The sequence below is a fragment of the Leucoraja erinacea genome, chromosome 27, assembly GCF_028641065.1.
Source record: "Leucoraja erinacea ecotype New England chromosome 27, Leri_hhj_1, whole genome shotgun sequence".
In the NCBI taxonomy this organism is placed as follows: Eukaryota; Metazoa; Chordata; class Chondrichthyes; order Rajiformes; family Rajidae; genus Leucoraja; species Leucoraja erinaceus.
Window position 1 is genome coordinate 7,664,634 of NC_073403.1, and position 17,645 is coordinate 7,682,278.

The 17,645-nt window shown below is 42.5% G+C and overlaps 2 protein-coding genes across 4 annotated transcripts in view; one reads left to right on the forward strand and one right to left on the reverse strand.

The window, feature by feature from the left end:
• med24 (mediator complex subunit 24) overlaps positions 1-12,065 on the reverse strand; it is a 47,780-nt gene extending 35,715 nt beyond the window's left edge. For 2 of the 3 annotated variants that reach the window (XR_008725646.1, XM_055656960.1), the window contains exons 1-7: positions 11,921-12,065; positions 8,446-8,584; positions 7,560-7,642; positions 5,664-5,702; positions 4,951-5,024; positions 1,640-1,863; positions 199-310 (exon numbers count right to left, since the gene is read on the reverse strand). Coding sequence is in view for 2 of the 3 variants with exons in the window: in XM_055656960.1 (XP_055512935.1) it covers positions 199-310; positions 1,640-1,863; positions 4,951-5,024; positions 5,664-5,702; positions 7,560-7,642; positions 8,446-8,575 (662 nt within the window). In the remaining variant the exon portion in view is untranslated. Of the gene's footprint in view, positions 1-198; positions 311-1,639; positions 1,864-4,950; positions 5,025-5,663; positions 5,703-7,559; positions 7,643-8,445; positions 8,585-11,920 lie in introns of those variants that run through there. The other variant, XM_055656962.1, reaches the window with a different exon arrangement.
• Positions 12,066-12,161: 96 nt separating this feature from the next.
• The window catches only part of rapgefl1 (Rap guanine nucleotide exchange factor (GEF)-like 1), a 91,076-nt gene continuing 85,592 nt past the window's right edge, over positions 12,162-17,645 (forward strand). Inside the window, exon 1 of the mRNA XM_055656964.1 lies at positions 12,162-12,217. The gene's annotated coding sequence lies outside the window, so the exon portion shown is untranslated. The remainder of the gene's footprint in view (positions 12,218-17,645) is intronic.

The following is a 17,645-nucleotide window of genomic DNA, read 5'->3' on the forward strand; positions in this document are numbered from 1 at the left end:
TGGTGTTGGATTTTTTTGATGTTTGAGATTATGAAATTTAAATCCAGCAACAAGTGGCTTGAGAGAATCTTGAGTGTATTATTCCTCTTCTACCTCTACAGGTATAAGTAAATCTATCATGCTGGATTTGTCCAGCTGAACTTGGAAACTTGGAATTTGGCAACAGCTTACCATGGTAACCGAATGGGATAGCCTTACCTCTTAATCAATCCAATGCATTCATCCAGCTTTAGTCGGAGCTGCTGATTACTTATTTTGTTACAGTGTTCTGTTAGCTTGATGAATGCTTGCTCCACATTAGCCCACGTAACTAAAAGATGGAAAAAAATGAACAGATAATCATTTTAATGCATATTTCAGAGACATTGTAAAGTTCACTACATAGCTAAGCTCCAGTCATTGAAGATAATTAAGATTTTTTTCAACACACATATCTGAACAGGTCACGACACATTTTTGTCAAGATGAGACATTAATGTAACTTGCAAAGGCAAAATTACCATTAATGTGTACTGGAAAACGACTTCAAATTTACATTGGAAAGTGACAAGCAAAAACATCAGGGTAAAAATAATCCAGGGAAAATAAACTGTTTCCATCCAACAACCCCCACCCCCCAGTAATCAGATTTCATTATCTCCAAGATACCTCATAATCTCTAGGTTATCCCTAAAAACACAGTTTGGTAATCTTGTTAAATTTGCAGCTACTGCTGCCTGTAGAAAAATACATCAAACAATAGAACAGATAGCATTCAGTATTTTTAAGCTCGTAGTAACAAAAGCAAACTTGCAGATATTAAAAGGACTTTCATTTTTGAAAACCTCTTTGGGAAAAATAATTTTGTCATTGGGAGTCTCAAACTCCGTAGTCCTTAACATCCTTTCCTCCATTAATAATTATTTTTTTCTGCATTTTTCTATCACATGAGGCTTCTTTGGAATGTAACTGTCATGTTACAGCAGAACTACCTGCATCTTGTACTCTGTTACATCCACGGTTAGAAGCTTCCGTTTAAGAAGGAACTGCAGTTGCTGGAAAAATCGAAGGTAGACAAAAATGCTGGAGAAACTCAGCGGGAAACTCAGCGGGTGAGGTAGCATCTATGGAGCTCCATAGATTCTGCCTCTCCCGCTGAATTTCTCCAGCATTTTTGTCTACCATGGTTAGAAGCTGCTCTGCAGCCCTTCGTCATGAGTGGACATTGGCCTATACAGTGAATAGCCACAGGCTCCAATGGTGAAGAGCGTCACCATCAGACAATATAATTAGACAGCAAATAAGGTGGAAACATAGGTCGTCTTTCACCTGTCAAAACTAGGACTGCTGAGGTTAACTACAGTACCTCAACAGTGATGACTAATGTGATTAGACTGGGGAAAATTTTAATTTAGGTGCCTTTGAACTCAGTCGGAATACCATACTTCATCCCCAATCAATTCATCGATTCATGTATTGTGCTGCTGCTAACTGGTTAGCACGCAACAAAAAGCTTTTCACTGTACCTCGGTACCACGTGACAATAAACTAAACTGATCATTTTCATTCATTACACCATCACAAGGGTAATCCTCAACATAGAAAACTGAAGTAAAGCAGTTAATATATCGAGGCGTAGAATTTAGCTTGGCACACATACCTGGCTCTTCCAGTCTCGCTATATGAAGAAGAGCTCTATTCTTTCTCCTGATCACTACTTTCTCAATCCGGTTAACACAGAGTTGGAGCTGTTCTTCTCCGGAAGATGCATCTGGCCCCTCTTTCAGCCTTTCAGTAAAATGAGCAGCACACTTCAGCAGCCATCCTAGTGTGCTTAGCAAAGCACGACAGAGACTTATGCATTCTTCTGCTTTTCCTTGACAGCTGAAGGATTAGAAAGTATCATTAGGCCCTTACGTAGAAAACTTGGAAAATAATTTAGAAATAAGGAACTGCAGATGCTGGTTTACCAACGAAAGACATCAAATGCTGGGCTAACTCAGCAGATTAGGCAGCATCGTTGAAGAACGTGGATAGGCAACGTTTTGGGTCAAGAGCCTTCTTCAAACTGAAGAATGGTCCCGACACAAAACGATGACCATCCTTTGAAAATAATTTAATCATTCAATGATCTAGAATCGCAGAGCAATGCAAATGTATTTGTCCATTTAGAAACATTTACACTTGATTATTTGGAAAAATTATGATACAGGTGCAATGCAGGTTATCCGAAGATCCAAATAACGAAAACCTCCGAATAGCGACATTTTTTCGGTCCTTGAAGAAAGGTCCTTGAAAACGTTCACCGAGGGCGGCCTGCAGAGGTGACAGCGGAACCTCCGGTCGGTCCTCGAAGAAAGGGGAACTAAATCCCCATTCATAAAAGAGAAGGTGAGGGTATATTGCGCGGGAGGGTTAATAATTGACAATATGCTGCTACCTGCCAGCCGAGTTAAAAAGTTCCCATGGTAGACTCACGATACACAGTGTATCGTGAGTCTTGCGTGGGAACTTTTTAACTCAGCGTGCAGGCAGCAGTAGATTGTCGCTCCCTTCAGTTTCACCCCACCTACACCCCTCTGCTTCCCGGCCATGTGTGTGACCCCTTCCCTCCCCTCTCCAGCTCCCCGCTCATTGCACCGGCGCGGGGGCTTTGTACTGTCTTCACGTCGCGATGCTAGCAGCACAGTGCCAGTCACCGGAGACGTCAGGACCAACGGAACACCGACCCCCAGGCCCACTGCAAGCACGGAGATCCCAGATCAGCAACTCCAGCCCAGCCCCGTTCCAACTCCAGAGGAACACGCTCCCCGTATGGGCAGAAGCTGATGGTGTGCAAGGGGTACGTCTTGTTCTTGGGGTCGCGCAGCTCGGGCTGTGGGCGAACTGCCACTTGTCGCCATAGCGGCCCATCGGGGAGCGGATTCCTCTGGAGTTGGAGGGGGAGGGGGGTATTGTGCTGTTTGATCGCCCCCTACTATTCCAGGGACAGGGAGACAGGACGTTCACCGAGGGCGGCCCGCAGAGGTGACAGCGGAACCTCCGGTCGGTCCTCGAAGAAAGGGGAACTAAATCCCCATCCATAAAAGAGAAGGTGAGGGTATATTGCGCGGGAGGGTTAATAATTGACAATATGCTGCTACCTGCCCGCTGAGTTAAAAAGTTCCCACGATAGACACGATACACAGTGTATCGTGAATTTTGCGTGGGAACTTTTTTAACTCAGCGTGCAGGCAGCAGCAGATTGTCGCTCCCTTCAGTTTCACCCCACCTACACCCCTCTGCTCCCCGGCCATGTGTGTGACCCCTTCCCTCCCCTCCCCAGCTCCCCGCTCATTGCACTGGCGCGGGGGCTTTGTACTGTTTTCACGTCGACGATGGCAGCAGGCCAGTGCAGTCACCGGAGACGTCAGGACCAATTGGACGTCGACCACCAGGCCCACCGCAAGCACGGAGAACCCAGAGACCCACAACCAACAGCAGCCCAGCCCAGCCCCGCTCCAACTACAGAGGAACCTGGGTTGCGGATGACGGGGCGCTGCTCGGGGCGTCGTAGGGGCCTATTGGGGAGCAGGTTCCTGTTGGTCCTGACGTCTCCGGCCACCTGCTATCCTCCGGGAACTGTACCGCCCTTGCAGGAGAGTGGGGTTGTTTGCAGTTGCAGAGGGAGGGGGCAAGGGCGGTACAATTCCCAGTCTCAGCTCCAGTCCAGGGGGGTGGCCGGAGACGTCAGGACCAACGGGACAGCGACCCCCAGGCCCACTGCAAGCACGGAGATCCCAGAGACCCACAGCCAGCATCAACTCCAGCCTAGCCCCGCTCCAACTCCAGAGGAACACGTAGGGGCAGAAGCTGATGGTGTGCAAGGTGTTCTTGGGGTGGCGCAGCTCGGGCTGTGGGCAAACTGCCACTTGTCGCCGTAGCGGCCCATCGGGGAGCGGATTCCTCTGGAGTTGGAGGGGGATATTGTGCTGTTTGATCGCCCCCTGCTATCCCAGGGACAGGGAGACACAGCGGCTTTTTAGACTGGTGGGCAATCACTTCCAAAGTTCTGCCCACACAGTCAGTACACCTCTCCTACACTGCATTTCATACAAACATTTATTCTGCAAGAAAAAACGACATTGGAGACTCAAACTCGCGACCGAGTAACTGCCGGGATCAAGGCGCAAACTCGCGACCTTGCGGATATGAGCCGAACACTCTACCACTGAGCCAGCCATTAAAATCTACGCTAAAAAATTTCCATTCCGAAGACCGACAAATTCTGAATTACGAAAAGTGTCTGGTCCCAAGGCTTTCGGATAAAAGGTTGTGCACCTGTATAGACAAAACGTTGTCTAAAATACGACAGGTCTGATGGTATATGAAGATGACAAACGAATCAAGACTGATTTTGGCCGTGTACGCTCCTTCAGTGTCCACTCAGTCATGTACCTAAATCTGTGTCTTCCTTTACTCCTGCATAAGTAGTTATAACTCTTTCCTCATAATTTAAATGCTTAATGCTTATTGTAAGCAGATGGGGCTCGTCAGCCTGGGAAGGGAGTCCATCTCGGAGAGGGAAAACTCGGATTTAAAACCTCCACTGCCTTGTGGCCATATCCAGTCATGGAAAAGGCTCCAGGAGAAAACCTCAAGAAAATCCAGAGTCGGAGCCCCTAAGGCAGTTCGTCGTTGTCTACAACCTCGCTCTGGCAGCTCCTGCAATGATGCTGGTGCCAAACTGTAACGGCCCTGCTGTTCCTTTGGATCGATCAGCGAAGTGGAGTGGGGAGATGTGCTGCATGGGCAACAGCCTGTCCTCCATATGACATCGGCCAGGCTTGCATCTGACCAGGATGCATCACCCATGGTCAGTCATGACTGAAGGGGACCTACTAATTTTATCTATGAAATAATATTTTCATATGGCACCTAAAGGGCAGGAAGTAGAGGTATGGAAAAATAATAATTTGAATTACCACTGACCTGAGTCGATCACAAAACATGTCCATCAGTTCTAATAGAGCTTTAACACACAATTCCCTGGAGTAATCTTCAAACTGAAACAATAGTATTAAAAAAATGTAGGTACTGAAAATATACCCATCTTTAATATATAACAATCATATCACTTTGATTCATAAACACGTGCTATCAATGAAGATCTGAAAGCAATTTATCAGCATCAATTTATTGGCCAAATATATGTTATCATACAAGGAATTTGACAGTGCTTGCTCAAACATGGTAAAATTACACAGTTATTTGTATGCCAGAAAACAAACTTAACCAAAGCTGAATGGTTTGGTTTCAGTTTTATAGAGGAAAAGAAGGAAAATAATTCTAATTACTTAAAAAAATTAGGCATAAAGTGCTGGCTCATTGATATTCAAGAATTCAGCCAAATGTTTTTTTGTGTAAGCCCTTCATCAGAAATAGATGGAAAAGAACAGTTACCCTCAAGCAATTTCTTTTTTTAATTAACAGATGCCATTAAGACAATGACTTGAGCTGAACCAATTTGGGTATAGTGAATAATACACAAAAAAGCAATTAATAAGATGTAACAGCCTGCACAATTTTTTCTTTAAAGTAGTAAATGAGAATGAGCCGAAACCGGAAACATTTCCTTGCGTAGAGCATGCTTGCGAAAGTTTCCGATTTCGGCATCTAATAATCACTCCAAAACAAATACAGACCTTTGCAATAGAAGACATCACGCTTGCGTAAGACACCATCTGCAAAAAGTATCAGAGAAAAATCAGCCTGAATTTAAAAGATTTGTGAACAGAACAAATATGTTAATTTAGCTATAAAAGAGCTGAACTCTTCCCACTTAGTGCCCTCCATAATGTTCAATCAATCAATCAATCAATCAATCAAAGACTTTATTGTCATTCAAAAAAACACCAACAAATGCAGGTCTGAACAAAATTTAATTGCATCTGGCTCACCGTGCAACATAAAATAACAAAAAGATAAAATAGATAAAAAGACAAAATAGATAAAAAGATAATATAGATAATAGTGGCGGCATATTATATGGAATTCAAGAGTCTGATGGCTCGGGGGAAGAAGCTGTTGCAAAACCTGGCCGTTCTGCTACTTATACTGAGATACCTTTTGCCCGAGGGCAGCAAAGTGAACAGTCCATGATGGAGATGTGTGGGGTCTTATGGGACATAGAACCATAATTTATTTATTTGCCTCTGTACTCCACAATTTGAGCTTTGTAATAGAAAAAAAAAAATCACATGTAGTTAAAGTGCGCATTGTCAGATTTTAATAAAGGCCATTTTTATACATTTTGGTTTCACCATGTAGAAATTACAGCAGTGTTCATACATAGTCCGTGTCCCCCACCCCCCATTTCAAGGCACTATAATGTTTCGGACAGCAATGTCATGTAAATTAAAGTAGTCATGTTTAGTATTTTGTTGCATATCCTTTGCATGCAATGACTGCTTGAAGTCTGCGATTCATTGACATCACCAGTTGCTGGGGGTCTTCTCTGGTGATGCTCTGCCAGGCCTGTATTGTAGCCATCTTTAGCTTATGCTTGTTTTGGGGGCTAGTCCCCTTCCGTTTTCTCTTCAGCATATAAAAGGAATGCTCAATTGGGTTCAGATTGAGTGATTGACTTGGCCATTCAAGAATTGACCATTTTTTAGCTTTGAAAAACTCCTTTGGTGCTAGAACAGTATGTTTAAGATCATTGTCTTGCAGAATGAACTGCTGGCCAATGAGTTGAGGCATTTGTTTGAACTGGAGCAGATAGGATGTGTCTAAACACTTCATAATTCATTATGCTACTACTATCAGCAGTTGTATCATCAATGAAGATAAGTGAGCCAGTACCTTCAGCAGCCATACATGCCCAGGCCATAACACCCCCACCACCGTGTTTCACAGATGAGGTGGTATGCTTTGGATCTTGGGCAGTTCCTTCTCTCCTCCATACTTTGCTCTTGCCATTACTCTGATATGAGTTAATCTTCTCATCTGTCCACAAGACCTTTTTACAGAACTGTGGTTGCTCTTTTAAGTACATTTGTTCTCCTTATAAAGTACAAGTTAAAGTACTTACAAGGTCTCGGTCAAAAGTCTAATCCTGTAGATGGCCAGATTTTGACCTGGATCATAAACATAGAAAAATAGGTGCAGGAATAGGCCATTAGGGCCTTCGAGGCTGATCATCTAAAATCAGTATCCTGTTCCTACTTTTTCCCCATATCCCTGATTCCTTTAGCCCCAAGAGCTAAATCTAACTCTCTTTTGAAAAGTTGGACAAGATGCAGCTGCAAGCCCCCACATGTAAAGCTGAAGTCCAAGTTCCCACAGCTTTGCACTTGTTGAATTTATGAATGATATTAGTGGTCTGCTTAACTATAATTTCTAATGAGGTAAAAGCATACAAAAAAAACTTTCCAAGCTTCCAGACATTTAATAGAAACCTTAAATTATTAAATGTTTTAAAATGTAAATGTAAATTTTAAAATGTAAATGTCAAGCATTGGACACTAAAAGTTGAGAATCATAAATGGTTCACAACCCATAGAATGGCCTTCTCAATTTGTGGAGTTTTAAGCCCTTACCTGTGAACTAATTGCATACTTCAAATAGGACATAATCAGTGGATTTGGTGAAGGGCCAACCAACGCTTGTTCCAGCAAATGATCTGGAAGAAATGCAAGGAAGATTGGAGCCATTTAATTTAAATACCATGGTTTTGTTTTCTAAACCTGTCTCTCTCTTTTCACTGTCTTGCAGACATTATGTTAGCACATCTACAGAACAACTTTATCTGAAAAGCTTTTTTGGATATCTCGAAAGGCATGTATATACTCAAATCTTTCTGCTTTCACCAACACCAGGATATTACTTGATTACAGTACTTCTTCCAAGACAGCCCTATGAATCGAGGATGATTTGCTTTTATCTGGTTTTGCGTATCCTGGTGAGACGGATGAGGCCAATTTGGGAACGGCAGGGTCGGGCTAGCCACATTGGGATTGAGTGAAAAGGCTGCATGTTCTAGGTACAGACATGAACAATGGACAGTTGGATTAAATAATTAAGGGTAGCTTTTGCCACAAGGTGGAAGAAAACATGCAGCCTTAATATGCCTTAAAATAAACAGTAGGAACCCAACTTAAGTTCAAATAATGAATACAATTAAGTTCTCAGGCGTTTCTACCTGAAAATGAATCTGTTGGAAAGATATTTTGAAACATTATTTTATGGGTTATCTCTAAAGTTACTAGTCTACATGAACACTTTTCACGCATTCTGTTTCAATACAATGACACATGAATATGCAATCAGATTACTGCATATCAACAGTCCGGTTAAATTGCTAAAAGACAAAAAACAAAATTGAGCCATTTACTAATTTTTTTTTTTTTTTATCTGCTAAGACTGCATTTTCATTTAAATTCCAAACAGTGAAGCAATTCCACCTCAAAGGCTGCATAGTCTCACCTGAGAGTCCAAGGAGGTCCCAGGTTGGACCCTTTGGAAAAAGATTTTTCATGTTTATGGCCCATTGATAGTCTGTCCATCGTTCCTTCCATGCCTGGAGAATGGCTTGCCTCAGGTTTACCACCTTCATCTTTGAGTGCTACAATCAATAAGAGGGGAAAGAAATTTTAAAAAGTAATTCCACTGTGCCAATGTACCAAATTCATTATCCTTTAGCAATCCAAAAGGAACAGTCTAAATGCCTAAGGGACAGAGAAGTTGTCAGCCAGCCTGTGCCCCGTATTCACTTCTCTCAGAACTCCTTGCTGTCACACTTGCTTTTTTCTTCTGTGCAGCGTCCAACATCCTCCCAGCCTTATGCTGTCAGAAAGAATTTTCCACTGAATTTGATGTCATGATCAGAGGCACTTAGAGACAATTAGAAAAATAAATTCAAACTATTACTAAAAATGTTCATTTCAAAACCATATTCAACTTCAACAATTTAATTAGAAAAAGTAACTTTAATTACAATTATGCAAAAACAAAACCATGTAGTTTTTCATTGTGTCAGCAACTTGATGCAAATGACATGACATGCTATATGTGCCAGGATGTTGAGGTGCCAGAGATAAATTGAATGCAGCCTCAGAATCGGCTAAGTACATTCCAAAATGCCTCTGTACTTGGTGATTCAGGATGGAGCTGGAGGTCAGATGCACTTGAACTTCTATGCTGTAGAGTGTGGAGAGAGTCAACAGCTTCAAGTTCCTGTGTGCGCTCAGCCTAGCACATCATTCCAATCACATAGAAAGCTAAACAAAGCCTCTGCTTCCTAAGAAAATTGAGGAGATTTGGTATGGCAACAAAAATTCTCTTGAACTTCTACATGTGTACAGTAAAGAATACACTGACTTGGTTGCATCACGGCCCGGTTCAGCAACTCAAATGTGCAGGAATAATGGAGACTACAGAGAGTGGTAGACATTGCCCCATCCATCACAGGTACTGACCTCCCCACCATGAAACAAGTGAAATAAGTGAAACAAACAAAAAGGGAGCCACAATCAGGGACCCACACGGCCCTGGTTGCAGTCCCATTTCACTTCTACCATTGAGAAGAAGGCAAAGGAGCCTCAAAACCGTGACCACTGGGTTCAAGAAGCTTCTTCCCAGCAACCATCAGCCTTTTGCGCATTAAACTCAGTAACTATGATCTTCTGCGCATCACAATTTATTATGTATTCATCTGTGTGTTATTGCATTGACATGCTTGTTAAGCTGCAGCAAGAAGGAATTTCATTGTTCCGTTGCCAATAAATACGAGTTAAACACACTTTACTTGTTTATTAAGACAAATCTGGAACATATCAACATACACTCTTCAACCTGTTGGCATTTCACTTTGGAACCATTGGCTAGGCTTCAGTGTGACTGTTCCACTATCTGTTTGTATATGGTTCCTGTCTGCTAGTTGGAGAGTGTATAGATGTTTGGATGTTCACTAAATTGGATGCTCACTCAAGCACAAAGGGACTGAAAATCATCCAGACTAGATGAAAGAAATTGTGCTCTTTCAAGAGCAGATTTATACGTGAAAAATATTGTTTTAGCTTTAAAAGAAGTGGATGGTACTGACAACCAAATGAGTAGACTATCAAAATAAACAATGGATAAAAAAAAAAACTTACCCACTATACCTGGTTCAGCTCTTTGCTCAACTACCCAATATAAATGCCATCTCCAAACCCACCCAGACTTTCACTTCTGTTGGCCATTTAGATTCCTCAAAACAAATAATTATATCTGCTGAATTTTTGCTTCACCACAAGGGTGGCAAAGTATATCAGCCTCTCTGATCACTTACACCAACATTGTTTCTTTGATTCATTACTTAACTGATCGATATGCTTCCAAAGACAAGTTCCATTTTCATGTAAAACCACTTATTATTTTTCAGACATCTACTTGTAAACTGGAGTTACAGTTCATAGTAGCAGTATTTTTTTTTTGGTATATTATTAGTTTGATGGACAAGCTACCTTCTTCTAGATTATATTTGATTTTTAAGACCGAGGTAGTTTCAAGCGGATCAATTTAGCATTGTAACGAAGAAGCAGGGCTTTCACAAGATCAAGCCATTTGTGAAGCAATCTTATCACTGCTTATCCTGTTCTTTCTCTATATCGATACAAACTACCTTCTCTCCAATGTCCGTCCAAACCTCTTCTAAAAGCACCAAAAAACTATTTGCAACAGACTGCAGATGCTGGCAAAAAATAAACAAAACAATATGCTAGAGGAACTAGGAGGTGGCTGGAGGTTAGGCTGCATTTGTGATCTGTGCAGATCATAGATGCCCTCTCCCCCCCCAAGAAGCCACCTGCGAGCAAAGATTCGATAGAATTTTATTTTTTTGCTTCAATCAATGTTTGATCCGTGATCCTTCCATGAATAGGAAGAGCCTCTATTTATCCTATATTAGTCTGACATGATCTTTGCACACCCATCAAATCGCCTCGGAATCACCTTTGCTCCAAGGAGAGTAACCCTGGTGACTCCAGTCTCTTCATGCAGCTGACATACTTAACATAGAAACATAGAAATTAGGTGCAGGAGTAGGCCATTCGGCCCTTCGAGCCTGCACCGCCATTCAATATGATCATGGCTGATCATCCAACTCAGTATCCCGTACCTGCCTTCTCTCCATACCCCCTGATCCCCTTAGCCACAAGGGCCACATCTAACTCCCTCTTAAATATAGCCAATGAACTGGCCTCAACTACCCTCTGTGGCAGAGAGTTCCAGAGATTCACCACTCTCTGCGTGAAAAAAGTTCTTCTCATCTCGGTTTTAAAGGATTTCCCCTTTATCCTTAAGCTGTGACCCCCTGTCCTGGACTTCCCCAACATCGGGAACAATCTTCCTGCATCTAGCCTGTCCAACCCCTTAAGAATTTTGTAAGTTTCTATAAGATCCCCTCTCAATCTTCTAAATTCTAGAGAGTATAAACCAAGTCTATCCAGTCTTTCTTCATAAGACAGTCCTGACATCCCAGGAATCAGTCTGGTGAACTGTCTCTGCACTCCCTCTATGGCAATAATGTCCTTCCTCAGATTTGGAGACCAAAAGACTTTTTAGTTTCTATAAGATCCCCTCTCAATCTTCTAAATTCTAGAGAGTATAAACCAAGCTGCGCCAAGGATTAATGCCTGGAAGCATTCTAGCTGACAACATGCAGTTAATAGCGAGACCCAGGGAACCTCAGATGCTGAAATCGGGACCAGATGCCAGTTTTGTGTAAGCATTGAGCAGTTAGTTTGGCGAGAAGCGTTTTTCATGAGTGTTTGGATGGAGAGTGATGAAGATGATGGTCCCTGGTCTTTGCTGGGAGCCTGATTCGCTGCTTTGTGGGTGCCGAGCTGCGCCAAGGATTGTTCATCGCCACAGAAACCATAAGATAACGCGGGTCAGACCGCAGCTCCGGGCACTTTACCTGGGTTTTTCAGCCTAAAATCCAAACTGGGGCCCCGGTTCCTGCAGTCGACGCCTCAAGCAAAACGCTCCGCCATCTTAGTCAGCCACCAGCACCGGGCAACAACCGCTGCGCCCATTGGCCGAGCCCGGAGCAGCGCAGGCCAATCAAGTCAATGAGGTGGCCTGTGCCGCGGTGGCGGCTGGGAGATGTAGTCCGACCCTCTGCGAGTCTGCGCGAAACGCGGCAGCATGAACGACAACTCCCAGAGCGCACTGCGAACAGCTCCCTGTCACCTGCGCTGGAAGCTCTGAGCTGGTGAGTCAGATTGCATTCGCTTGTGAAAATACATGAGATCTAATTTTAGTACATTATTTCAGCATTTGGCTGTAGATTTATGTGCATTGGGGGGTTTCATGTTATGGTTTGCATTTGTCCCCAGATCTGCTGTTTAACTGTGTGTGTGTGTGTGTGTGTTTTAAATGAACTGGGCTGCTTTTCTACCCATTAATGCTGGCTGAGGTCCAAAGGTTGCGTTTCATTCACTCTTTTACACACTTGTTTCCCTCCAAAAGGTTTCGTAGTCCTTCTTCCACGTTGGATTGCGATTTTGGAATAGTTGTAGGACTGCAGTGCTAACGAAGATTGCCTGTCCCCCCCTCCTCCACCCTTGCATGCAGGTTGGATGCACCAACAGACGTGCTATTGATTCTCTTACGTTGTGTGTGTATGTGTGTGTGTGTGTGCTTCCCGGGAAATGGGGTCAGCTTGCCTTTCTGGGTGGGTGTGGACATACACGATACTCCGTGTAACTACAAATGCTTCGATTTTGCTGTTTTGAAACGTGATTTCCCATTCATTGTTCTGCTCCCTATAAAAGTGATAAAGTAATGTCATGCCACCCCCGCCTTATTAAACATTCAGCTCAGGGTGACAGAGAATTCCGCTGCATTTTGGTTTCTTCTTCAAGGCGTTCAAACCCTATAATGCAATAGCAAACGTGTTTTCTTTATGTTCTTCTATATTCCTCAGGATTGGACAGCTACTCTTTTCACACCAATTTCTTCTCTCTTCGCACTCTTAGTTTTCTATTCACACAAACGCTTTAGCTTGAAGAATCTTTTCTTTACTGGGGACAGACATGATGTGATGACAGGCTTTTTTTGGAGGGGATAATAGATCCAACACCAACTCGATTTCCATTTGAAATACACACGGTGTGTAAAAAATAGATTTTCTCTCTCTCTCTCTCTCTCTCTGAGAGTTGTTGAAGCTAAATGACCACCGCATTCCTGATGATTTTGGCTAATCAAACATGAACCAGAAATACACGGAATCACAAGATAGTTAGAGCATAGAGAGACCATTTGGCACATCAAGTCTTTACGTGATCTATCTCATAGTGATGCAGCTAGTTCCGTTCTCTGCCTTTTCTCCGAAGCCCTGCATTTATTTCCTTTTGAGATACCATGCATAATGCTACAGAGCAATAGTGCAGCATCACAGCTTCAGCAAGCTGAGTTCGATCCTGACCTCCACCACTGTCTATAAACAGCCTGAACATTATTCCCGTGGGTATATGGGCTCCCCCTTTATGCTCAGATGTGCTGGTTGGTAGGTTAGTTTGTTATTTTTAAATTATCCTGAGTGGATTGTGGAAGAATCAGGATGGTGTTAATAGGCATGTGAAATAGAATATTTTGCAAGGAAATAAGTGGGAGAATGAAATTGCTCTTTGAGCTGGCATAGATGGGCTGAATGGCCACCTTCTGTGTCGTCAGAAAATAAATAAGAGATCATTTACAGTAACTGTAATCATTAAAATAGCAGAGTGTTATAAAACTCCACCTGATTCTGGGAAGACAATCTGCCATCCTTATCCATCAAAGATAGACACAAACTGCTGGACTAACTCAGCAGGACAGGCAGCATCTCTGGGGCGAAGGAATAGGTGATGTTTTGGGTCGGGACCCTTCTTCTTCATCACATATTCCTTTTCTACAGTGATGCCGCCTGACCCGTTATTCCAGCATTTTGTGTCCATCTTCAGTGATAACCAGCATCTGCAGTTCCTTTTTACACTTCCTTATCCACTCTGGCGTGTGTGTAATTCCAAACTCGCCATTATGCTTGACTCTCAACCTTCTCCTCTTCCTGGAGCAATTAGGAATAGACAATGATTGCGGGCATTGACAGCCACATCCACATGTTGGGAATACATGTTCGTGCACTCACCTGCTTGGAGCTCAGGACAACCTTTTACACAGCTCATTTCCCAAGGCAGCAGTGATGGTCTCGTGGGATTTTAACATCAGTTGTGAGATTATTGTTGCTCTTCCAGTGGCGCACTGGTAAGCAGAAGGTAGGAGTAACTGAGAAAACAAGCCAGAAAAGTTGAAGGAAAGTGATAAATAGAACTGCAGAATGCAAGCAAGAGAAATTAAATGAAAATGTGGGAAAGATATATCAGTGGCCACTGTACACCTGACAGAGAGGTGAAGACTTTGGATGAAAACCTTCAACACAATGTCTACTTTGTGAAATCAGTTAGGTTTAATTCAACATGGCTCTTAATATAATGGCCTCACAATATAAAATTGCCCCTCAATGGAATTGGTTGGAATAGGGAATTATATTTTATATTGTTGCAATAGGTGCCACATATTTGTAAATTGGCGTTCGTTATCGTAAATCTTGGCCCAGCATAATCCTCATCAACCCTGAGGGTGGCACACCTGTAGAGCAGCTGTCTCACAGTGCCAAAGTTTCGGGAATCATCCCGACCTCGCGTACTCCCTGTGTGGAGTTTGCACGTTGTCCCTGTGAGTACAGGCGTTTCCTCTAGGTGTTCCCGTTTCCTCCCATATCCCAAAGACGTGCAGATTTGTTGGTGAATTGGCATCTGCAAATTGCCTAATTGTGTAAGGTGTAGAAAAAAGTGGTATAACAGAACGAGTGTGAAGGGGTGATGGATGATCAACATAGACTCAGTGGGCCGAATGGCATGTTTCCATGCTGTATTTTTCAATTAAAGCCTTCATCAGCCTGAAATAAGCCTCCAGATGTAACATCCCTGCCCCTTTTTGAGGGTGAGGCACTAAAGCTGTTCAGCACATGTACTCCAGTTCTTAAAAGCCTCCTCTGTTCACAGGCATCAAGCGACTCTTATCTTCCCTTCAGTAATGACAGCACTGCTTGTCAGAAGTCTTCAATATTCTGAGTAATAAAAAATGTTCACGCGGTGGTTACCTCTTACTCTCGCACTATTTACACAGCTTGACTCCAATCGCTTGCTTGATTTGGTGATCGAAGCCTTAATTGTGGTTGAATTCTGTCATGCAAAATCTACTCGATTTGAAGGTGATGTGAGCACTGTTAAGAGCTGGTTGGAAACTGCCAGATTTTTTAATAACAAAACATTAATATCCCCCAGCTATACCACGTCTAAACAATATTACTCTAGGATTTAGAAGATTCTTCACCGCAGTTCTAAACTGACATGAAGGTTGTATAACCTTTATCTAATTTGCTAATCTGTCAACATGACAAGGAGGGCTGCATTCTTCTGTTTTTATGTTAGGACATGTTTTCACTTGTTCTAATTGCATTTTTAGAAATCAAAAGGTAATATGTAGTAAATATCAAAACAGTAGGAGAGCGAAGGAAGTCACCTCCCCAAAGAGGAATAATTTAATTTGGCTCTTAAAACCAGTTAATAAAATAAAGTACAATATATGCCATTGCCTGAAGTCTGAAGGAGGGGCTCAACCCAAAACGTCACCTATTCCTTTTATCCAGAGATGCTGCCTGACCCGCTGAGTTATTTCAGCTTTTTGTGTCTGTCTTTGGTTTAAACCAGCAACGGCAGTTCCTTCCTACACACATGCCATTAAGTAATAGCTCTCTTGTAAACCTGCATCTGCAGTTCCATGTTTATCTATTTCTTTTCTTGAACACACACACTTCCAAATTTCATTAGATAGGAGAGAACTTGTTCTTGATTGCACATTTGCAATAAAGACATGATGCTTGGCAATGTGTCTTTTATTGAGCAGGGACAGGATCTGCAACAAATCTCAAAGAGAAGTGGCATAATATCTCTGCAGATTTAAAAGTTTAGATTTATTTTAAAGGTTTAACAATACGAAAATTGGATTTGACAATATATAAAAGAAGATTGTGCTGCTATTTTTAAAAAGCAACGTAAATGAGCACACGTGGAACAGCGATGCTAGAATCTTGAACAAAGGAAAAAGTGCTGATGTAACTCAGCAAGTCAGGCAACATCGGAGGAGGGAATGGGCAGGTGCCGTTTTGGTGCGGGACCCTTCTTCAGATTGATCAGTCTGATCAGTCTGAAGAAGGCTCCTGACCCGAAACATCGTCCATTCCCTCCACAGATGCTGCCTGACCCGCTGAGTTCCTCCAGCACTTTGTCATTTGCACATGGAGGGGGGTATTATTTTATTCACACTGGATTTAGATTATTTTACACACACTAGATTTGCTGTGGATTGAGAAGGTGTGAGAAAGGTAAACCCATTTCCCACTGAATGAGTTTAGAATAAAACAGACACGAGAAATAGGCTTCATTTCCCGACAACCGAAACATTGTATGTATGAAATTTATCTTTGTACTTACAAGTTGGTATGATTGAAAGGTGAAGGTCAAACCTAAATGGTCGTTCACATGGCATATTAGTTCACATGAACAAAGTTGTTTCTGTGATAAAACTAGATACATTTTAAAATAATGAGGCAAGAATCAAACGTTCAGTACCCAGTGGCGCATGTACCTTGTTACAAAATGAAGACTGGCTGGTGCACGTGCATTCATGGGGTTAACGGCATCAGTTGCCACTAGAACCACTGATCCTCTTTCCCCACTGGTCTCCATCTGTCCTTCACTAGGCACCAGTCTCCTGGCCACAAACTATCTCACCCCCTTTCCAATCTCTGACCTCATCTCTGATGACATAGTGGAGAGTGCAGTGCCAACTCAGTAATAACTCGGGCACTGCTGATGTTTTCAGAAAACGTTCCCACAACTGAAAGAGTCATGGCAGCACTAAACAACAGTCACTCAGCATGTATTTCAGCACAGAGTTACTAAGGCATGCCTTTAACGGAGAGCTTCCCAATCCAATTCTTTCTGTCGAAAAGTTATTAAATGATTTCGAATATAGTAATCCTGACTATATACATAAAAAGACACAAAGTAATGGAGGAACTCAGCAGGTTAGGCAGCATCTCTGGAGACCAAAACATCACCTACCCATGTTCTCCAGAGATGCTGCCTGACCCGCTGTGTTACTTTAGCATTTTGTCTCTTTTTTTTTAAACCAGTACCTGCAGTTGCTTCTTTCTACATTAATATACAGTGTAGACATCTTATCTTAATAGCCACCTGTTTTCCAGCTTCCATTGGTTTGATAATGAATAACTGACACTGACATTGCCACTGCATTTTCCGTTTTGTCCTCTTGTGGTTACTGATGGGACAATTCGATGAAAAATGATTAATTAACTGAGAAAGATAATTTATCTAAATGGAAAATAATTTGTGTTTGTGAAGCACTTGTTTGCTCAATAACCTCGCCGAGCATTTCACACATTTAGTTGTTGGAAACGGAATGAACCGTGTCACATGAGCCACCATAATACCCATATTCTGTACAACTTAATCCCTGAAGCAGCTTGTGAACAAATGACCAGGTAATGACAAAGTGCTGGAGGAACACAACAG